The 22,208-nt window shown below is 33.5% G+C and overlaps 1 protein-coding gene across 1 annotated transcript in view; it reads left to right on the top strand.

The window, feature by feature from the left end:
• Window positions 1-22,208, top strand: part of LOC149906279 (guanylate cyclase 32E-like) — a 166,500-nt gene that overhangs the window by 140,029 nt on the left and 4,263 nt on the right. The window contains exons 19-21 of the mRNA XM_090104411.1: window positions 1,883-2,042; window positions 14,536-14,738; window positions 16,122-16,197. Of these exons, the coding sequence (XP_089960537.1) occupies window positions 1,883-2,042; window positions 14,536-14,738; window positions 16,122-16,197 (439 nt within the window). The remainder of the gene's footprint in view (window positions 1-1,882; window positions 2,043-14,535; window positions 14,739-16,121; window positions 16,198-22,208) is intronic.

The following is a 22,208-nucleotide window of genomic DNA, read 5'->3' as shown; positions in this document are numbered from 1 at the left end:
AATTTACTATATGCAACTTTACAGAAATACGTCGAATCACACGTGGTGGGGATAAGAAAAAGATGGCGCGTAACGGTAAAATGTCACGCGTAACGAAAAAATGTTACACTAAATTTTTTTCCAACCCCGATAAAGAAGTTTCACTTCAAAAATTGTTAGTGCCGTGATAAATTCTTAACTTTATTCTTTGGATTTCAAATAATAACTAATAGCCCGAGAAAATTAAGCCGAAAATCGACCATTAGCGGAAAAACGTATGTAGTTTTGAAAAACGCTACATTTATTCCTTGACTAAGTTCCTTGATATGTCGAAATGAATTGATTCAAATTATGACACTTTTCACGTGTGTTCTCTACACGTATTAACATAATATGAAAAGAATAAATCTTCCCAAAATGTTAAGTTAAAACTTTAAAACACGTACAAGACATACGAATTAACATATCGACGCATTTTTATATTTTGTAATATGAAAACTGTCTAAAATTGTGACAGATGAAAGGAAAGCTACTTGTATATGTGAAAAGATATAAATGCATGACTGCATATATAAATTTTATATTGGTGATATTTTATAGGTATTATTACAATTCAAAAGCACTTCAAAATAAAATATGTGATTGAAACAAAAGTCGCTGTTACCGACAAGGTATAATATTATAATCAATTAAAAATAAGAACATACCGCTTCTTTAAAAAGCCGGTAACACCTTCGGAAAGATTCTTGTGAAGGCTCATGGGCGGTGGTTATTGCTCGTTACCGGGCGACCCAACAGTTCGTTTGTTCACTTTTTTATATAAAAAAAACTCCTTAATCATGTTACAAGGTTTTGACAACCCACTTCTTATTTCATGATATACAGAAATCTGTATTACATATTATAACACGGTAAAAGGCGAATCCACACTGAACGAGCAGCCTTGCGAAGCAATTGAAGCGCGAAGCAAATCTGTGTGGACGTGACTCGCGCGAAGAAAGAATGGTTCACGCTACACCGTGCCGGAGGGAAACAAATGAAAGAATATCCATCGACATTTCAACGCTTTGCCTCGTCCGTGCGGGGCCGAACCACGCTCAGGCATGACTAATTTCATACTAAAAGTTTACAATATTGCTGCATTCACTCATCCTGAAAGCGGTATACGCGCCTCGCGGGTAAAATGCTCGCCTCGCCCTGTACGGACCCGCCTAATAATGATGAATTACGTGATACGCAAAGGTATACATATCACGTCTCATTGCGACACATATTAGAAAACTCCTAAGTACCTAGACAGGAACACGTAGGTGCAGGTAGACGACCCACAGGGTATTAACATATTATTGTACATTACTAGGTCAGGTGTTCACGTGGGTAAAAGAAATTTCCACGGAAATAAGATTTTTCGTTGCTGTAAAAGTAGACTGTGACACTCACTACTCTCTTAATAACTCAGGCCCCGGAACCACAGACACAATAGAAAATCTATTGTGTCTAATAGATTTTCTCTAGGGCTCAATGGGTTAACTATCTTCGGGCACAAAATCATAACATCAAAAAGCTCTGTTCGAACTCAAACATGAAAACGATATATTATGATATTGTATTGTTTATTAAGTAAGGATAGTAAGGAAGTAAGGATAATATTAATATTTTCTAGTGTATGTTATAATGTTATAACATTAATATTCAAATCAGTATAACAATTTTTAGCTCTATTTTACGGACTCTTATAAATTGCACTTCAAGAAATGTCAGACTATTTCACTGAAATGATTTTAAGCGCGATTCAGAATCAGAAGTCTTTGATTTCTATACGATAATATTACTAATAGTATATTAAAAGTACTATAATATCTGTTATTTTAATTATATTAGTAAACCAGCTATAACTATCCAGGTGGAAACAATAGGCGACGCTTACATGGTGGTAGGCGGTCTACCAGAGCGCTGCGCCCGCCACGCAGCTGAGGTAGCCTCGCTCGCCCTGCACATGCTGGAAGCTATACCCAGCATCAAGATCAACAGCCTGCCGACTAGCAAGCTGAGGATACGGATTGGTATGTTGATAGTTATTAGCAGCTATGCAACCTGGTTTTGCTTGTACACTGTCGAAAGTTGGTCGTAACAACTCAGAAACCTTCGTTGGCTCATGGTTGGCTCAAACATTATCACGTCTTTATCCAGTACATAGTTAACGATTTTTAAAGGATATACAGACAAACATGCATGAAAGATGAATAAATAAACACTTTATTTGAACCAAAAAGACATAAGCGCGTCACACACGGTGAAGATACTAAAGTACCCGTCACGAGAAGCTATAAATTATGTAAACAAACATCTTTTACTAAGTAAACATTTTATACTGCGAGATAATAATAAATTGACCATATTCAATCGACATGAAATATAGACGGGTTATATGAAAGTAACAACCTATTTAATTTAGTCGGATCATATTTTAACGACGCAAAGCGCTATCGTTTGTGTTTCTTGGTACCGGAACGCGTCCGTCGCAGGGATTGTGAACTATCGGGACGCCATTTTGAAATAAACGCATCATTTGAGTTGTTTCATTGCTTTGCATATATCGCGGATCTGGTTGTTATTGTTAATTTTGTTATTGTTTCGTTATCACTTTTTTATTGTTGTTACTTTAATTGTTGCGTTAATTTTATTTGTTATTACGTATAATGGAGCCAGTAGCCAGTACATCTAAGGAAATAAATTCGCCACGAAAAAAACGTCAAAAGGTGCGTAATACAATTTATCTAAAATATATAATAAGTAAAAAGAAAGAGTTGTTTGTTCAAACGCGCTAATCTTTGGAAACTTAAGGTTAATATTAGAAGTAGGTTTTAAATTGTGAAGTAATTGGTTAGGTTAATTGGTATACCTGGAGATATAGCTTGAGCTTCGTGTGACAAGTGACTACCGGTGATTTTTACAGGTGACGAGCTTTACGGTTAATGAGAAAAATATGGTGATCAACGTATATAAGTACGTGAAAGAAAATTGGCCATCGAATGAATATCCCTACAAAACCGAAATAAATAAAAAAACAGCATCGATTTTGGGAATTGGCATAGCATCTGTGTATAATATATTAAAAGAATATAAATCAGAAGAGGGAATAAAATCACCTATCAAGTCTAAAGACAGGCCTAAATTTTATCAGAAAGTAGACGATTTTGATAAATCCGTAATTAGGAAAAAAATTCACAGTTTCTTTTTAAATGGCCAATTACCAACAATTCCCAAGATTCTTCAGGCAGTCAATGACGATGAAGATATGCCAAATTTTAGCGAAACAACTCTCAGGCGGCTAATAAAGCATTTAAACTTTAAATATATAAAACGACAGCGAAATAACGCACTTATTGATAGAGATGACATAACAATATGGCGGCGAAAATATTTGAAATCTATTAAAGACTATAGACAACAAAATCGCCAGATATTTTACATGGATGAGACATGGGTGAATGCAGGTTAGTGTGTTTTTTTTTATTGCAGTGAAACGGCAGACTACCATACGGTTCGCCTGATTGTAAGCAAATACCGTCGCCTTTACCGTGAAGTGATGTGTATGATACTGCAAATCTATTTGCAAAATAAATATAACCCACGCGCCGCCGACCTTGAGACATTAGTTCTTAAGGGCTATCACAAGTGTGTATTAATAATAATGTACTTCAACTCTTTTACTGCGCAAGACGCTAATTAACAAATGTTTAATTGTTTTTACAGGACATACCGTAAATAAAACTTGGGTAGACAAACAAGTTAAAAGTAAGAAGCAGGCTTTCCTAGAAGGACTTAGCATTGGTGCACGTAACCCAACGTCAAAAGGTAAACGATTAATAATTACCCATATCGGCAATGAGAACGGTTTTGTAGAGGGCGGTGAAAATATATTTGAATGCGAGAAGACGGGAGATTACCATGAATCAATGGATGCAACACATTTTGAACAATGGTTCGAAAACGTTCTCCCAAAACTTGGAGAAAATGCAGTAGTGGTAATGGACAATGCACCATACCACTCAAGGCGTCTTGAAAGAATTCCTACTACTGCCTGGAAAAAAAATGATATACAAAATTGGCTTGTAAGTAAGAATATTTCTTACGACGACAATGAAATTAAGACTGAATTACTGCTAAAAGTAAAAAATGTTAAAGACAATTTTAAAACTTATGTAGTGGACGAGCTTGCAAAAAAATATAAGGTGGAAGTATTGAGACTCCCGCCATATCATTGTGAGCTTAATCCAATTGAGCTAATTTGGGCCAACGTAAAAGGATATGTTGCTCGCAAAAATACAAATTTTAAATTTGACGAGGTAAAACAATTATTACAAGAGGGACTGCAGCAGATTACTTCGGAAAATTGGAAGCGTTGTGTGGAGCATGTTATCAAGGAAGAAGATAATTTTTATTCCAAAATCGATGAGATGATTGATAAAACTGTAGACAGCTTCGTGATACATGTCACTGATTCTGACACAGAAATGGAAACATCTGAATCTGACGAATAATTATTCTTAAATAATATTTATTATTTATGTTAATTAATATTTGTTACTTAATAATTTATTAAATCTTAAACAAATTCATTTTTTTTGTTGGTCCAAATGTTGTGAACTCCTGAACACTTGTTTACAAAATTTATAGCTTCTCATGACGGTTACTTTATAATATTTTATCTTAAGATACTGTTACATTTTATGTTACAGTATCTTAAGGTATCCGGTATCAGCGTTCTGACCATCATTTTTCTTTTTGTCATTGCGTACTAAGACCCCTGTAGAACCGCCATCCTGTTACAAACGACCCACAAAATTTCGGGTCGGTGTGTGACGCGCTTAAGACACAAACACGTAACACAGGTAGGTACTTCTTATTTAATTAGCTCTACAGTTTTTACATAAACTCATATTACAGTACTTATTTGGTTGATAATAGTATAACACAAATATATAGATGCCAAATCTATAGGGATAAAACGTAGGTACGCACAAGTACGTGCTACGAAAACGTGAGTAAAAATTATACCTATTATATTTTACCAGTAATGAAAATAATATTTTCTGTTATAACCAACATACATAATTCTAAATTACACCCTAATTCTCGCTCTCCAAGGTCTATTTTATTTGCATCAGTTTATTTGTTAACAATAACCCAAATTTTACAAGTCACGACTCACGAGGGATGCAATCAAATACGAAGTATTTCATAAAGGAAGGGTTTGATTTCCGCATGGTTAAATAAAATAAATCGCAACACAATATAAAACAAAATGCTTTTATCTGTTCTTTTCGTCTCAGTAAGTCAAAATAATGCTTATCACTGGATAGTAATAAGGCCGCTCTTTGTGCTTTTATTTATTGTAAAATTGCTATTTTATGTACATGGTTTATTGCACAATAAAGTGTTAAATAAATAAATAGGGTTTTATTAGTATATATTTACATACAAGCTGAATAAAAGTCTTTTTTTAATTAACTATTCTGTCTCTACCAATTTGTAAAAACTACAAAAAGGGGAAAGACTTACTTTTATTCTATTCTATTCTTCGCAGATTTATTTATGCAAAATGTTTTGTAAATCGAAATATTAATTAAAAATCAGTAAGTATTAAAATAATAATCATACCCTATTTCCTTGAACATGAAAATCAATCGTTTATAATTAGATGACAAGCACATTTTCTGCTGGGAAAATTTTGATAGTCATTGTCTTGGGTCATTGTATTGAAATTGTATATTATTAACTCATCTCCTGTTTTGAAGGAAAAACAATTTTGAATATTCTTCCACGAGATAGAAAGAGCTTATAAGCAACTGTATATTTTTTTATTTAATTTGGTTATTTTATTTAATATTTATTTATTTTATACTATTGACTGACCGGTTGGCTTTGTTGGTAGTGGCCCTGCCTTCCAAGCCAGAGGTCGTGGGTTCGATTCCCACCGGGGCAAATATTTGTGTGATGAACATGAACCCTACCACGCGTGATTCGAGGTATTAGTTGAATATAGAAATTATTTTTTGAAAATTAAGGTCATAAAGAAGTTTCAATTCTTACGTGTGTACACTAGTACATGCACACATTTTTATTTTTATTATATTGACTTAAGAAACTACAGTCTAGACATAAAGGTGTAACATTCGAACTTCTGAGAAATAAGACAAGTACTTGCCGTTGAGGTGACTTTGAAGGACAAATTCCTTTTAGATGTAATCCATTATCTCTAATGAATCGTTAAACAAGTGTCAAGTATAAGACTAACATACGTATAAGTCATATACATACATATAAGTTATTAAGTTCCCCGACGAGTACAATATGGGGGTCTTCAAGCGTAGAGTGAACAGGTACCTTCTAGGGAAGCGCGTTCCATCTTAGACCACATCTCAGCTTAACATCAGGCGAGATTGTGGTCAAGCGCTTCCCTATCGACAGTAAAAAAAAATTAATTCATATATTTTTCTTTAGATTCGCATTAAATCAAATTATAATGTAAAATGAAATTCTATGAAAACACACACACAAGTAAAATCTTAATATATACCTAGCTATAAATCTCGTGTCACAATGTTTGTCCTCAATGGACTCCTAAACCACTTAACCGATTATAATAAAATCCGCACACCATGTGCAGTTCGATCCAACTTGAGAGATAGGATAGTTTAAACAATGTAGGTACCACGGGCGAAGCCGGGGCGGACCGCTAGTAGAAATATAAGAAAATACTAAGAATCCTTGCACATCAAGTTTCTTCCATTATTGTGTATCTAAAGTTACTTCTTAGTCTTAGTCTCATTATTTTATATTCTTGGATTAAATTATCGAAATTGCGAAACAATAAATCTTAAAATTTTCTAATAAAATTTTATAAAAAACTAGCGGTCCACCCCGGCTTCGCCCGTGGTACATAATATTTACGTTTTCTCTACATAAGAACCATCCTCGTACCTACTTCAAGGAATATAATAAAAAAAGAATTATCGAAATCGGTTTAGCCGTTCTCGAGTTATACGCTTACCAACACATTTTGCGATTCATTTTTTTAAATAAGAAGTATTAAAAAGTGATTAAAAACCACTGATAAAATAAATTAAAGAATCTAAAAGAAGGACAAATTAGGGCAGACTATTCACTAGATGAAAATTGAAAAGTATAAGCCTCTTAATCTCATTTGACTGTCTGTAATTGCCGACCGCTGACTTTCAGTCTTTAATTAAGAATAGCATTATTAAGAAAGAAGAAAGGAGATATTAATTTTCCATAAATAACTTTAATACCTGGATATAAATGTTGTTTATATTACTTATTAATTATTATTACATGAACCATATTATGTTTGGGCATTATTAATTTACTTATAGCTTTCCGCCCGCGTCTTTGCCCGCGTTTTCAGAGAAAAGCCGCATAGTTCCCGTTCCCGTGGGATTTCCGGGATTAAACCTATCTTATGTGTTAATCCAAGTTACACTCTATTATGTGTGCTAAATTTCATTGTAATCGGTTCAGTAGTATTTGCGTGAAAGAGTAACAAACACACACACATCCTCACAAACTTTCGCATATAATATTAGTATGATATTAATTATATCCACAGAATAATAATTATTACGTATAATTCCATCCAATTGTCCGTTATTATCAGAAACAGGACAAAAGAAGTCGCAATATTCGTTGAAATTGACAATTATATGATTTTCCTTTGTTTACTCACAAATATTGGCGAACCGACTTCCGAAAATATATTTATTTAAGTACCGTAGTATGTTACTTAACTATGTAGTTCAAAAGCATGTCACACGCTATGCTTTGATTGAATTTAAATGGATTTTATTCCGAGAAAAATATAATACGAGAATAAATAGTGCGACGTGGTTTAACCCGCATTGCTCCGCTCCTATGGTACTTAACGTGATGTAGGAATAGTCTTCTTCGATAAATGGGCTATCTAACACTGAAAGAATTTTTCAATAAGAACCGTAGTTATTGATATAATCCATAAAACCGTAGTTCTAAACTCAAACTCAAACATTTATTTATTCAATTAGACTTCTTCTAGAAGCACTTTTGAAACGTCCTTACATATTTTTTAACATTTACCACCGATTCGGAAAGCAGTATCTACGGAGGAGAACCGGCAAGAAACTCCATAGTTGCTCTTTTTAATCATGTCAGTTTTTACAATTTAATTTTTCAAAATACATAATATGTAACATCATATTATATTATCGTAATATGCCAAAAACTGTCCAGTGGTTTTTACGTCTGTCACATATAGACGTAGGTAGCCCTTGTAGGGCAGATGAGATGATGCATTTTACTTATAACGATCGATTTTTCTTTACGAAAGAGTTTTTGAAAGATCTTTGAAATATTTTCACGGTTACTCAGGGAGGCTTTTTTGATAATATGATTTTATTAAATAAATAAGGATTCATTAATTGTAGAAAGTATACCCAGACAATTTATCCATGTTAGTTATCTATACTACCATAGACTAATACTTTAGATTCTATTAGTCCATGATACTACTTTTAATATTATAAAGAGGAAAGGTTTGTAATTATGTATGTAAGTATGTATGGTTTTCACGCATAAACTACTGGACCGATTTCAATGAAATTTAGCACACATATAGAGGGTAACTTGGATTAGGCTAGACATAGGCTAGGTTTCATCCCGGAAATCCCACGGGAACGGGAGATACGCAGGTTTTTCTTTGAAAACGTGGTTGAAGCCGTGGGCGGAAAGCTAGTTTATAATATTACGGGGTCTTTACTTACAGTTTTGTTCTTTTAGAAAAATAACAATAGCTCTTATTATTTATTAATTCAATATTAATTTTTGCAAATGAAATTCCGCTAATTCCTTTTGTTTACAAAAGACTTATTGGTTTATGGTTTTTATCGTTAAACCTAATTGAAATTCGAATTGAAAACCAACTCCTTCGTTTTTGACTTTTTTTGGCGCGTTGAGGGTAAAATTTCAAGATCGCGTTATGGCAATATTGTCACGTCACGGAGGGCGACGATTTTGGTATCTTTGCCAAATAAATTTCACTTCTGACACGTGTGCTCGGCACACACGCTCTTTTTTTATTGATTTAACTACATATGATTTGATATTAAGTATTTCTTACAGATTTTTTTTTCTATAATATCCCGTATAATTGAATCATTTTGGATAGAATAATAGTTAAAGATGTTATTTTGTTTAAATTTTTGACAAATAAAAACTTAATTTCATATTCAATACTTTTTGGAATCAACATTTCATCAACAATCATTCAACATTCTGAAAAACTCGCTTATTGCATTTGATAATGTTATTACCTAGGCATTTTAATAATAATTATAGTTATTATCAATTTGTTTTTACTTTTTATTATTACGGAAGTAATCACGAAGTACTTAATATATCAAAATGGAATGAATATTATAGTTGAACTGATTACTGAAGATTGTACTACCATTATATTACCTGTGGTTGTGCACTTACCTAACAAAATTGGATAATCAAAGCTCTATAAGTCTATATATTGTATTAAACTTCCACTATCATATTATATATACAGGGTGTCCCACTATTGGTATACTAAGCGCAAAGGGACTCGTAGTTTTGCATACACTGATCACGTAAAAAATACTTAAACAACAAAATTACATCAAAAAAATTTTGCTAAATTTTTCCTTAAAATCCATGTTTTCTTCTCTAGCTTCGCGCAGCCGGCATATTATATCGCTTCGATGATGTGAGCATTTTGTCTATGAAAACATAATCTTAAACGATAGATCACGTGCTGGTGGCAAAGCTGGGCGGATTGCTTGTTATGGGTGTACACATAGAGTTTTAAGAATTCATCTACTTGAAAAAAAACTGCGTCTGGAATTTTATAAGTATTTTTTACGTACTCAGCGTATGCAAAACTATAACATTCTTTGAGCTTAGTATACCAACAGTGGGACACCCTGTATAGAAATTCGCTAAAATTATCTTGTATCAGGAACAGTAATGACGCAATCAAGAGATCCGATAAATTTCGCTTCATTGAGTTTAATATTCTGTAGTCTATTCCTAGCTTATATTATTATCTCTGATTCTCCACAGATACATAAATATTACTTTCCTCTATAGGTAATCATACTTAATGATATAAAGATGAAATTTTTGCGTTTGGTTGGACGCGCTAATCTCAGGAACTACGAGTCCGATTTGGAATTTATTTCAGTGTGAAATAGCCCATTTATTGATTAAGGCTATAGAGTATAGGCTATATATTATTATGCTAAGACCAATAGGATCGGAGCAATGCGTGTAAAATTGTGATGATCGATAACTTCTTTAAGATATTAATTATGCAATGTGCATGTCTTTTTTACTACAAATCTTATAAATGCGAAAATAACATTGTCTATTTGTTACTCAATATCTTTGAAAAACAAATATATAAGTAAAATCTACATTTCTATTATATTTATTTCAATTACAGAAATTCTTTAACGTGTTCAATAACTATGACTTATTTTAGTATAGAAAATAATATTTGTATACCAACTTAATTTTTAAGGAGTACTTAATACCCATTATTAGTTTACGCAAATATTTTTTCTATATTTCGAACGAAGTAATATTTGATTTATTAAATAAAATCAATTTATTTGTGGTTAATCGAGCGTATTATAAAATTTGTATTCATTTATTTTATTTATTGTCCTATGTCAGATATTTACCTTCGATTAGGCATTTACCAAGTTTCAGTCATGAATAAATATACAAGGACAAAAGAAAATCGCCTACTTATTTTTCTTATTTCCAACAAGAAAAAAGATTATATGGGTGGAAAAAAAACGACTGACTATCTGTGGTATATTATAATACTAGCTTCATTGTATGACTTTATTCGCGTGGTTTCTGGTTTCTCGAAAAAAGTTTATCAATGAATTAAATCTCTAACAAATTACATTATTAACGATTTTTTAGTAAATGTCTTACCAACATTTACACGTAGTTTACAAACATTTCGCTTTTACTAGGAAATAATTAAATGTTAATTATGTTTTCTGGTTAGTTAGTATAATTAGGGTTTGCTTATGAAAGAGCCACATCACGAAACTTTATACCATCTTAAATAGAGGTATTGTTGGTAACTTTGCAAGCTGATAAACTTTAGCTTTTCATCGTGTTTTCATCTTTATACAGCCTTTTACAGAACTTTCAAACTACACTTATTATTAACATTAAATATTAATATTCATATTATCTATACTGATATTATAAAGCTCAAGAGTTTGTTTGTTTGAACAAGCTAATCTCAGAAACTACAAGTCCGATTTGATAAATTCTTTCGGTGTCAGATAGCCCATATAACGAGGAAGGCTATAACTTATAAGGCTATAATATACCATCGCGCTAAGACCAACAGGAGCGGAGCAATGCGGGTGAAACCGTGGAGCACAGCTAGTAATAAATTACATCGCTATTTTGTCAGTTTTACGACGTTTTTATTATTTTTTACTTACATTACTTAATCCATGAAACATTTCTGGTCGATAATATTTCAAGAAATAATTTGGAAAATCCAAAAGTGCACGCCTCATAATTTTTTTTTAATAAATATTTATTAATTATTATTTTTGTTTATTTAATAACAATTAAACCACATCGAATCAGACCCTGAAAAATGAAAGGGTTCTATTCCTGAACATACTCAAGCGTAAGAGAAAAAAATAATTTGGAAAATCCAAAAGTGCACGCCTCATAATTTTTTTTAATAAATATTTATTAATTATTATTTTTGTTTATTTAATAACAATTAAACCACATCGAATCAGACCCTGAAAAATGAAAGGGTTCTATTCCTGAGCATACTCAAGCGTAAGAGAAAAAAAAAGACTCGATTAGTAAAGTATTTCGGTCGCTATCGTGTTAACAAGAAAAAGGATCCGCACATACAGACACACGGACGTCCAAGACAGAACTTTTTTAAACTGTTTTTTAACTAGTTTAAATAACAAAAATGACATCAAAAATATCATGAACGTTAAAAATAGTGTTTTTTCTTAATATGTGTGTGTATGTATTATCTTACAAGTGCAATGTATGATACATAAAGACATTTTAAGTTTGAAAAATCAGATGTTTTGCGCGAAGTGACAGTAGTACCCACCTCAACGCTTCGATTATGAGGCGTGCAAAAGACTCGATTAGTAAAGTATTTCGGTCGCTATCGTGTTAACAAGAAAAAGGATCCGCACATACAGACACACGGACGTCCAAGACAGAACTTTTTTAAACTGTTTTTTAACTAGTTTAAATAACAAAAATGACATCAAAAATATCATGAACGTTAAAAATAGTGTTTTTTCTTAATATGTGTGTGTATGTATTATCTTACAAGTGCAATGTATGATACGTAAAGACATTTTAAGTTTGAAAAATCAGATGTTTTGCGCGAAGTGACAGTAGTACCCACCTCAACGCTTCGCTTATGAGGCGTGCAATAAATAAGTCTCAATTATTTTTCTTTTGAATAATAAAAGTAAGGTATTTTTTTTTTCTAGTCTTGATATTTTTAAATTATTAGATTAAGTTATTGTCTTTAACTTTTCTGTACTTAGGTATAACGACTCAATAAGAATCGAAGTAGGTACCAAAGCTTAATATATTTAATACTAGAGGTCCGCCCCGGCTTCGCCCGTGGTACATATTTCGCAATAAAAGGTAGCCTATGTCCTTTCTCGGGTATCAAAATATCTTCATACCAAATTTCATGCAAATTAGTTCAGTAGTTTAGGCGTGATTGAGTAACAGACAGACAGACAAGAGTTACTTTCGCATTTATAATATTAGTATGGATTTGTTTGAACTACATTTTATGCTCTATTATGTCTTTCCAATGGATCTTTCCATTCAATTCAGCCAAGTTCTGAAGGTTAACGAAAATGTTATTCTGTTGATATTTATGTAACCAAAATTTGGCCAAAACATGATAATATTGTTTATATTTGTGTTATCGAAACATGACCTATAAATTTAATTTCCGCCCTTATACAGCAATTTCAATATAAATACATTTAGTAAGATTATTAACGCGTTTTTAGAATAAAATTTGCCGATTAAATAAATATATATAAGTACGTGTAAATATACAAGGTGAAAGGTAAGACATTTGAAAAATTTAGACAGGAGCTTCTTGGAGTTGTAGAACAAAAGTTGTTCAGTTTCATGAGTAGAAGCTCCTGTCTAAATTTTTCAAATGTCTTACCTTTCACCTTGTATAACTAGTACTTTTAAAGTCTATGTCATTGATCGCATGGGTTACTTGGAAGAAATTGCTTGAAGCAATAAAGCCGCCTTTTGTGAAATGTCCTCCATTTGTATTTTCTGTTTGTGTGCAATAAAGTTTATAAATAAATAAATATACCAGCTGCCTTCAGCTTTTGAAATGCTATGTTTATTTTCTAAAACTCCCTCCCTCCCTCCCCTCCCAAAATGAATAAACCGCAAGCTTATTCTACATATAAAAAAGATTTTTTTTTACTACACTCAGTTAAATAAACTCAAACGCGACTCAACCGTTCGTGTTCTTAATTGCACGCCTCATAAGCGAAGCGTTGAGGTGGGTACTACTGTCACTTCGCGCAAAACATCTGATTTTTCAAACTTAAAATGTCTTTATGTATCATACATTGCACTTGTAAGATAATACATACACACATATTAAGAAAAAACACTATTTTTAACATTCATGATATTTTTGATGTCATTTTTGTTATTTAAACTAGTTAAAAAACAGTTTAAAAAAGTTCTGTCTTGGACGTCCGTGTGTCTGTATGTGCGGAGGATTTTCTTGTTAACACGATAGCGACCGAAATACTTTACTAATCGAGTCTTTTTTTTTCTCTTACGCTTGAGTATGCTCAGGAATAGAACCCTTTCATTTTTCAGGGTCTGATTCGATGTGGTTTAATTGTTATTAAATAAACAAAAATAATAATTAATAAATAATTATTAAAAAAAAATTATGAGGCGTGCTCTTTTGGATTTTCCAAACTATTTTTTTATTCTTCAAACTACTCAACCAAACGGAGCTACATTATTCCTGAGCGTTAGTGAGTTAAACTTTATACTTTTGCAGTAAAAACTTATGAAAGACTTATCTCAACCGACAACGCGAGCTAATTTCGCTTTTTAGTAGGGGAAAATCTCAGACTTTTCTCTATACTGACAGGCTAATTTTATACTGCTGAAAATCGAAGATCTATCAATCGTTATATATTTCTTCTAAAAAACTTGTGAAAGTTGAAACTCCCTTGAATCAACATGTTGCGAAGTTGCTGGCAGCATGTTGGTAAAATTGTGTTGTTGCGTTTATAACTTGGTTGCCTGGCAGAAATCACTGCATAGTGATAGGGCCGTCCTTTGTGCTTGTTTATTGTAAAATTGTTATTTTATGTACTTACTTAGTTGATTGCAGAATAAAGTGTTAAATAAATAAATGCTTGATTTAAATCCTATCAGGTATACACAGCGGGCAATGCTCTGCCGGTGTTGTAGGCACTAAGATGCCCCGCTACTGCCTCTTCGGGGACACCGTGAACACGGCCGCCAGACTGGAGTCCACCAGCGAGCCGCAGCGTATCCATATTAGCAATGCTACGTATAAACTGCTGAAACAACACGGCGGGTATCGGTTGAAAGAACGCGGGATTGTTAATATTAAGGTATGTAATATCGAAGAAAGAATAGATATAATAAGGAGGAAAGATCGAGTTGCTTGGAGGAAATCGCTCAAGAGCCATAAAGCCGCTCTTTGTCTCTCTATAAGCTATATCTCAACTATGTAACAAACTATATTTCTTTATGTACAATAAAGAGTATTTCATTTTATTTCAAAGATTTATATTTTTATATGTAGCAAACGAACTCACGTTTGGACTATGCATTTTAAAAGTGTCGCGGTAATGGTTAACATTTGTTAACATTTTTTAATTTAAAAGCAGAAAATATAAACCAATGCTTCAAATATAAACAATCCGATTTAGATGTTTGATTCGTAGTTTTAAAAATAAACTGAATTGCAAAATTGCAACGCTTATTACCATTTATATCAGTTAGAATGAGAAAATCATAACAGCAGACGAGGTACATCCCACGACACTTATCGATTTTTATAATATTCTTTAATATATTTAATATATTATTATCACCCACGTTAATGTGTGGGAAGGATAAGTCTTTCTTGTTGAAATTTATATTATAACATTTGATTGGATGTGTTCTTTTGCTCATATTTTATTAGCTTATCATATACACATTTCTGTTGTACCGGATTATTATATAAAGAGTGTTCAAATGATTGATTGGTATTCAATTGTTCAATGATTTGACGAACATGAGTTCGTAACATAATAATTCTAATATGCACATCTATATTATATAAGTACCTACTTAACAACTGATTTTGAATGTCATAAAATGTGCCTTCCTCAAAATTACAGGTGACAAGGTCACCAAAGCAACATTTCAAAAAGAAAATACATTTCTTTGCAAATACAAAGAGAAATTAACAAAGTTAACTGCGCTCGACACTTGACACCAAGAAATGTAAAAAAATCATGTATCCATACGAAAGTGTGTCGAATTTTTTCCTTTGACAGCTGTCAAATGGGAACAAAGAATAAGGATTTAGGTTACCTTTTGTCCTGTTTCCTGTTACATTTGCGAGTACTTTTAATTATTTTTTGACTGGAATTGAGAAATCCGATTCGGATAGAAATCTGAAAAGAATAGAAAAAGTCAAAGAATTTTGTCAATTTTATTAGGTATTGGAAATTGATTTTTTAAAGCATTAAATTCCATGAAATATAGCTTTTATGCATTTTTTATTTAGGTATTTAAATTAACGTGAAATGAAAAATATTTAATAAGTAGATACGAATTAATTTTACAAAGTTATTTATTACAAGGATTTATGTTAGTATGTATTATATTATGATACAAGTGTAAATACCGACGGTTTTCAAGAATTTCAATTTCATGTAACAACAATTTTAAATGTGAAACTACGAATTTTGACAAAAATAACATTATAATTGTTTTCACAGGGTAAAGGAGATATAAAAACATGGTGGTTAGAGGGAGAGGAACACGAAAGGAGGACAAATCCTCTTTTTAAGTACCGTAAGTATATTTCCTATATTATATTTGTAACAAACTCGAAACACACAAAGCGAGTGGGCCTGATGGTATCCCCGCCGTTGTTCTCAAAACATGTGCTCCGGAACTGGCACCGGTTTTCACAGAGCTGTTTCGGTACTCCTATAACATTGGCGTAGTCCCTGCTTCGTGGAAGATTGCCTCAGTACACCCGATCCCTAAAAAAGGCGATTGTTCTGATCCATGCAACTACAGACCTATCGCGATTACCTCTTTACTCTCGAAAGTGATGGAAAGCATCATTAACGGCCAACTTCTGGGTTATTTGGAAGAAAACCAGTTGATTAGTGACCGACAGTATGGCTTTCGCCATGGACGGTCAGCTGGTGATCTCCTAGTTTACTTAACCCATCGTTGGGCTACGGCAATCGAGAGTAAAGGGGAGGCCTTAGCGGTTAGTCTGGACGTTGCAAAAGCCTTCGATCGGGTGTGGCATCGGGCTCTTCTATCGAAACTTCCAGCCTATGGACTCACAGAGAAATTATGTAAGTGGATTGCCAGCTTTCTTACATCTCGTAGTATCCGGGTCTTGGTTGACGGTTCGAGCTCTGTACTACTGCCTGTCAACGCTGGCGTCCCTCAAGGCTGCGTCCTTTCACCCACACTGTTCTTACTGCATATCAATGACATGTTACAAATCAGTAACATTCATTGCTATGCAGATGACAGTACTGGAGATGCTATATATTCCGGCCGCCCAAATATTTCTCGAGAACACGTCAATGCAAACCGAAACATACTTGTGTCCAATATTGAGGCTCTCCTTGGTGAAGTCTCTGAGTGGGGTCGACAAAATCTTGTCCAATTTAACCCTAGCAAGACGCAAGTATGTTCATTCACAGCCAAGAAAACCCCATTTCTCACAGCTCCCTTATTTGAGAACACTCCCCTAACAATAAAGCCTAGTATCGGAATTCTTGGTGTCGATATATCTGATGACGTTCAGTTCCGCTATCATTTGGAAGGCAAAGCTACTATAGCTTCTAAAAAAATGGGCGTCCTTAATAGAGCGAAGCAGTATTTCAGGCCAGGCCATCTCTTGTTACTTTATAAAGCGCAAATACGGCCTCATATGGAATACTGCTCCCATCTCTGGGCCGGCGCCCCACAATATCAACTCCTTCCACTCGATAGCGTGCAACGAAGAGCCGTCAGAGTTATCGGCAACCGGGCACTTACTGATCGGCTGGATTCACTTGCTTTACGACGAGACGTCGCATCTTTATGCGTATTCTATCGTCTGTACAATGGAGAGTGTTCTGACGAGTTGTTTGAACTGATACCTGCCGCAGAATTCCACCATCGTTCTGCCCGACACAAGGCAAAGTTTCATGCTCACCACTTAGATCTTTGGCGTACGAGTACAGTGCGTTTTTCTCGTAACTTTTTACCACGCACTACCAAATTATGGAATAGCCTCCCCGCAGCGACATTTCCTAATGTCTACAACTTGAGTGTCTTCAAGAAGAGAGTGCACCTCCATCTCAAAAAGTCGGCAACGCAACTACAGAAACCCCTGTAGATGAATATGGGCGGTGGACTCGCTTACGATCAGGCGCTCCACAAGCCCGTTTGCCCACTCTAATATAAAAAAAAAAAAAAAAAAAAAAAACTAGTTTCTTCGCGCGGCTTTCTATCGAACTTTTGACCTCTACGCGTCGGCGTAGCAGGTAAAAATCCGACTTAATAAAGGTTTTTATTTGTTTCAGTGATTATTATTTCTTTGAAGTTAGTATTTTATCAAAAATAGCAATAATGATTGGATTAAATTTCGTATTATTAGACACACAAAAATTAACATAATGTCATTTCGGTTTTTGGTCCACTAATTTTTATTATATTTTTTTAATACTAAAAATATTTAGGCCTCAAAACCAATATTTTGTGTATAAAAATCTAAAATACATAGAGCATTAAAGTAACTCAAATATAAGTAGGTACTACAGTATTTCAAGTTTAAAAAGTAACCATGATAGTTGAAGCCAGTACTACATCTTAATAAAACACAACAGAGCTTTTACATTCTGAGTATTCTGCTTCAACAATAAAGTATAAATCTTGTAGAAAGAGAATTTTATATCAGTACTAGCTTACCGCCCGCGGCTTCGCCCGCTTTGTCTAAAACCTAATAAATTATATACTAAAACCTTCCTCTTGAATCACTCGTTCTATTAAAAAAACCGCATCAAAATTCGTTGCGTAGTTTTAAAGATTTAAGGATATATAGGGCCATAGGGACAGAGAAAGCGACTTTGATTTATAGGTACAATACTATGTATTTTATATCAGTAAGAATATGTTTTGGTTAAAAATATAAGACAATAAGGCTTAAACATATTAATATTTAATACACTAGCGGTCCGCCCCGACTTCGCCCGTGGTACATGTTTATGTTTATTTTGCATAAGAACCATCCTCGTTCTTCAAGGAATATATTAAAAAAAGAAATAAGTATCAAAATCAGTCCATCCGTTCACGCGTGATGCAGTGACCTAGGAAAACGGGTTTCATTTTTAAATATATATTGATAGATATAGATATGCCGTGCCGTGACTTGGTTAAAAGGAGAACAAAAGACGCGGTTTTTCTATCGATTTCGATTTCGATAAAAGGTACATGTTGCTAATTTCCATATTATAGGTACCTCTGCTGTCAACCTCTACGAGTGAAATTCCAATCAAAATTACCTCAACCGCTTCAGGGATAAGCCTGGATAAGAATGACAAACGAATGAAATAAAAATATCAACCCGCCATTATTATTTAGAAATCACAGTACCTAGTTCAATATTTATTTCAGGAAATCGCATCGCACTAAATATCAACAAAGAGATGTTGACACATGAATTTAATTTTGTAATATTAAAAAAAACATACGGGTCATATGTGACAAAGGCTGCTTAACGAGTTTTATCAAAAATTCCTAGTAAGAGAGCCGTAACAAAGAAGAACTTTTTTAATTTGCTCGGCTCTTTTATATCAACTATCAAAACTATTCGACCGAATTCGATTTCAATCATGTCGAATGTTTTCTTTAGTTTATGTAGGTACTGGAAAATTTAAAAATTGAAGATTTTTACGTTCACCTTTATTATAGTACTAGTGGTCCGTCCCGGCTTTGTCCATGGTACATATTTAGTATCCTATGTCCTTCTCCTGGCTCTAAACTACCTCCCTGCCAATTTTCAGGTAAATCGGTTCAGCCGTTCTTGAGTTATAAGTGGAGTAACTAACACGACTTCTTTTATATAATATTATATAGATTCATTGCACCACTATTAAAATATCTATACTAATATTATAAAGCTGAAGGGTTTATTTGTTTTGTTGGTAGAATGTACTAATCTTAGGAACTACGGGTCTGATTTGAAAAATTCTCAGTGTTAGAAAGCAAATTTATAGAGAAATTCTAAAGTCTACATATCATCACGCTAAGGAGCGGAAAATGCGTGAAAACCGCGGGACACGGCAGCTAGGAATAGATATATTATAAATAACCACGGAAAATCACAACCTAATTGATTGTATCATGTACCTATCATAAAGTAGTTAGCTACCAAAACGTCTATACGTCTTGATTGTTTTTATTTTTGGGCAAGTATCTATAAATTTACTTTTTTTTCGGATTGCGTTACTTTTCTGCTAAAAAATGGGTTTTCATCACCCGATTACTTTAAGCAGATAACAGATACATGAAGATTATAAAACAGATACATAAAACATAACTAACCAAGCAAGTTTTATAATATAAACACCATAAAAAACGTAATACACACAGCAGAAACACAGTATTACAATAAGGAAATATGGTAATACTGTGGCAGAAAGCTCGTAATCCATAAGATTTAACTCATAACAAACTTTTGATAAATGTCCTGTTTTTATCGCTCAATCCACACTGTATCTTATTTATCCTTTTAATTTAAACCTTAAAACTTTCGTTTGTAATCTCTGAAGTTTTTGGCAAGCGTCGGACTTTACGTTCCAAATTAGGCTATATTCTTTAAATTGGTTTAAAAAGCTAACGACTTTTTAATAATCCTTTTGATAATCTGTATTATTTTAAACCTTCTTTCAATAAAGATTTTTTCATTTTTTTTTCAATTTTGACTGGGATCTAATACCTCGTAGTGTTCTATTCTTTAAAAATGTCTCATCTCATGTGTTAAGATTTTCTTTTTGAGTTTATAACCTTATTCGTCTTACAATAGGATAGTTTTATTTTCATATACCTACTTAATTAAAGTTACATTAGTATATTTCTGTAATTATGTAGATCCTTTGAGGTAGAGTCTAAAATAAGACATTTAGTTTTAACAGAAACTCCATGTTATTTTTATTTATTTAGCAAATAAATGTTCATTGATAAATACGATATTGGGTCGTTTATTAATCAATCAAGAAATAGAAAATAGATATCCAGTATTAGATTTAGTAGGACGATTAATATTAACTGTTCCATTATTTAATTGAACACACCTACTCGTTTATTATTGAGAATATTTTAGTTCTTATTATCTTTTTGTTTTATCGTTCTTGATGCCTATTTGAATTTAATAAGGTATTCAATATTATTTTTAAAATTGACTGTTTAATTCAAATATGTAATGACAAATTTAAGAAGCTTAATTTCACCTGCCTCTAATTTATTTAACTTCGTGTATGGCACCATACACGAAGTTAAATATTATGTAATTTATACCTATTCGATAATCCATCTATTTATCTTGCCATAGGTTATAGGTATTCTGTAAAATGTCACCTAAGTTGTGCCTAAGTATGTATTAAGATTTCCTTCACTACAAACATTTTTTTATTTGCTGTATATAGGTAACTAATCCTTTTCCTTTACATTCCTCACTCACGATCTCCTCAATCCTTTTCAATCTGGCTTCCGACCAGGTCACAGCACAACTACTGCTCTTATCAAAATCACAGACGACATTCGCCGGGGGTTTGACAACAAGCAGCTAACATTACTTTCTCTACTTGACTTTAGCAACGCATTTAACACTGTCGATCATGATGTTTTGTTAGCAATGCTACGCTCTCTCAACATATCTCCAACGGTTATTGACTGGTTTCATAGTTACTTGTTTGGACGTCGGCAGCGTGTCATGGTTGAAGACTTGTCTTCTTCTTGGTGTAACGTAAATGCTGGCGTTCCGCAAGGTGGCGTGTTGTCTCCTCTCTTATTTTCAATTTTTATTAACTCTATTTCCAGTAATATTAATTCTCCCTATCATATGTATGCAGACGATTTCCAATTATATTCGCACGCCTCTTTATCTGAACTACCGAACGAGATTTTTCGCTTAAATACTGAGCTAGCTGCCATCGTTAAATGGAGTAAAGACCATGGTTTAAAAATCAATCCTGATAAAACCAAGGTTATTGTTTTGGGAAGTAGGCAGCTCACAAGTCGAATTAACTGGGAAGATCTACCTAGTGTTACGGTAGACGGCACGATGATTCCCTTCAGTAAAAAGGTGAAAAGTCTTGGTTTGCACTTGGACGAAAACCTATCCTGGTGTGATCAAATTAAGGAAGTGCAGAAAAAAGTATATGCCTCTGCTTCTTCTCTTCGTCGGTTGCGCAACATCCTTCCGATTTCTACCAAAATTGCGTTGTCACAATCCCTTTTACTCCCTTTCCTGGATTATGCCGACTCCTGTTATCCCGATCTTCACGAATATCAACTGGACGCTCTCGAAAGGCTGCAAAACTTTTGCATCAGATTCATCTTCGGCTTACGCAAGTTCGATCATGTTTCTGATTTTCGCAAAAGACTTCACTGGCTCCCTATTCGTCTTCGCCGGAATACTCACATCCTTCAACTCCTGTACTCTATCCTGTTTGACCCGAAAACTCCTATCTACCTTAAGAATCAGTTCCAATATTTACATTCCAATAGTTCCCTTTCCCTCCGTTCTTCTGATCTCCTTCTCCTGTCCACCCCTATTCACCATTCCAATT

Source organism: Colias eurytheme, chromosome 8 (genome assembly GCF_061535395.1).
Source record: "Colias eurytheme isolate Ceu_HAF_F1 chromosome 8, ilColEury1 Martin Lab GWU primary, whole genome shotgun sequence".
Taxonomy (NCBI): domain Eukaryota; kingdom Metazoa; phylum Arthropoda; class Insecta; order Lepidoptera; family Pieridae; genus Colias; species Colias eurytheme.
This window is presented reverse-complemented; position numbering and strand designations above follow the sequence as displayed.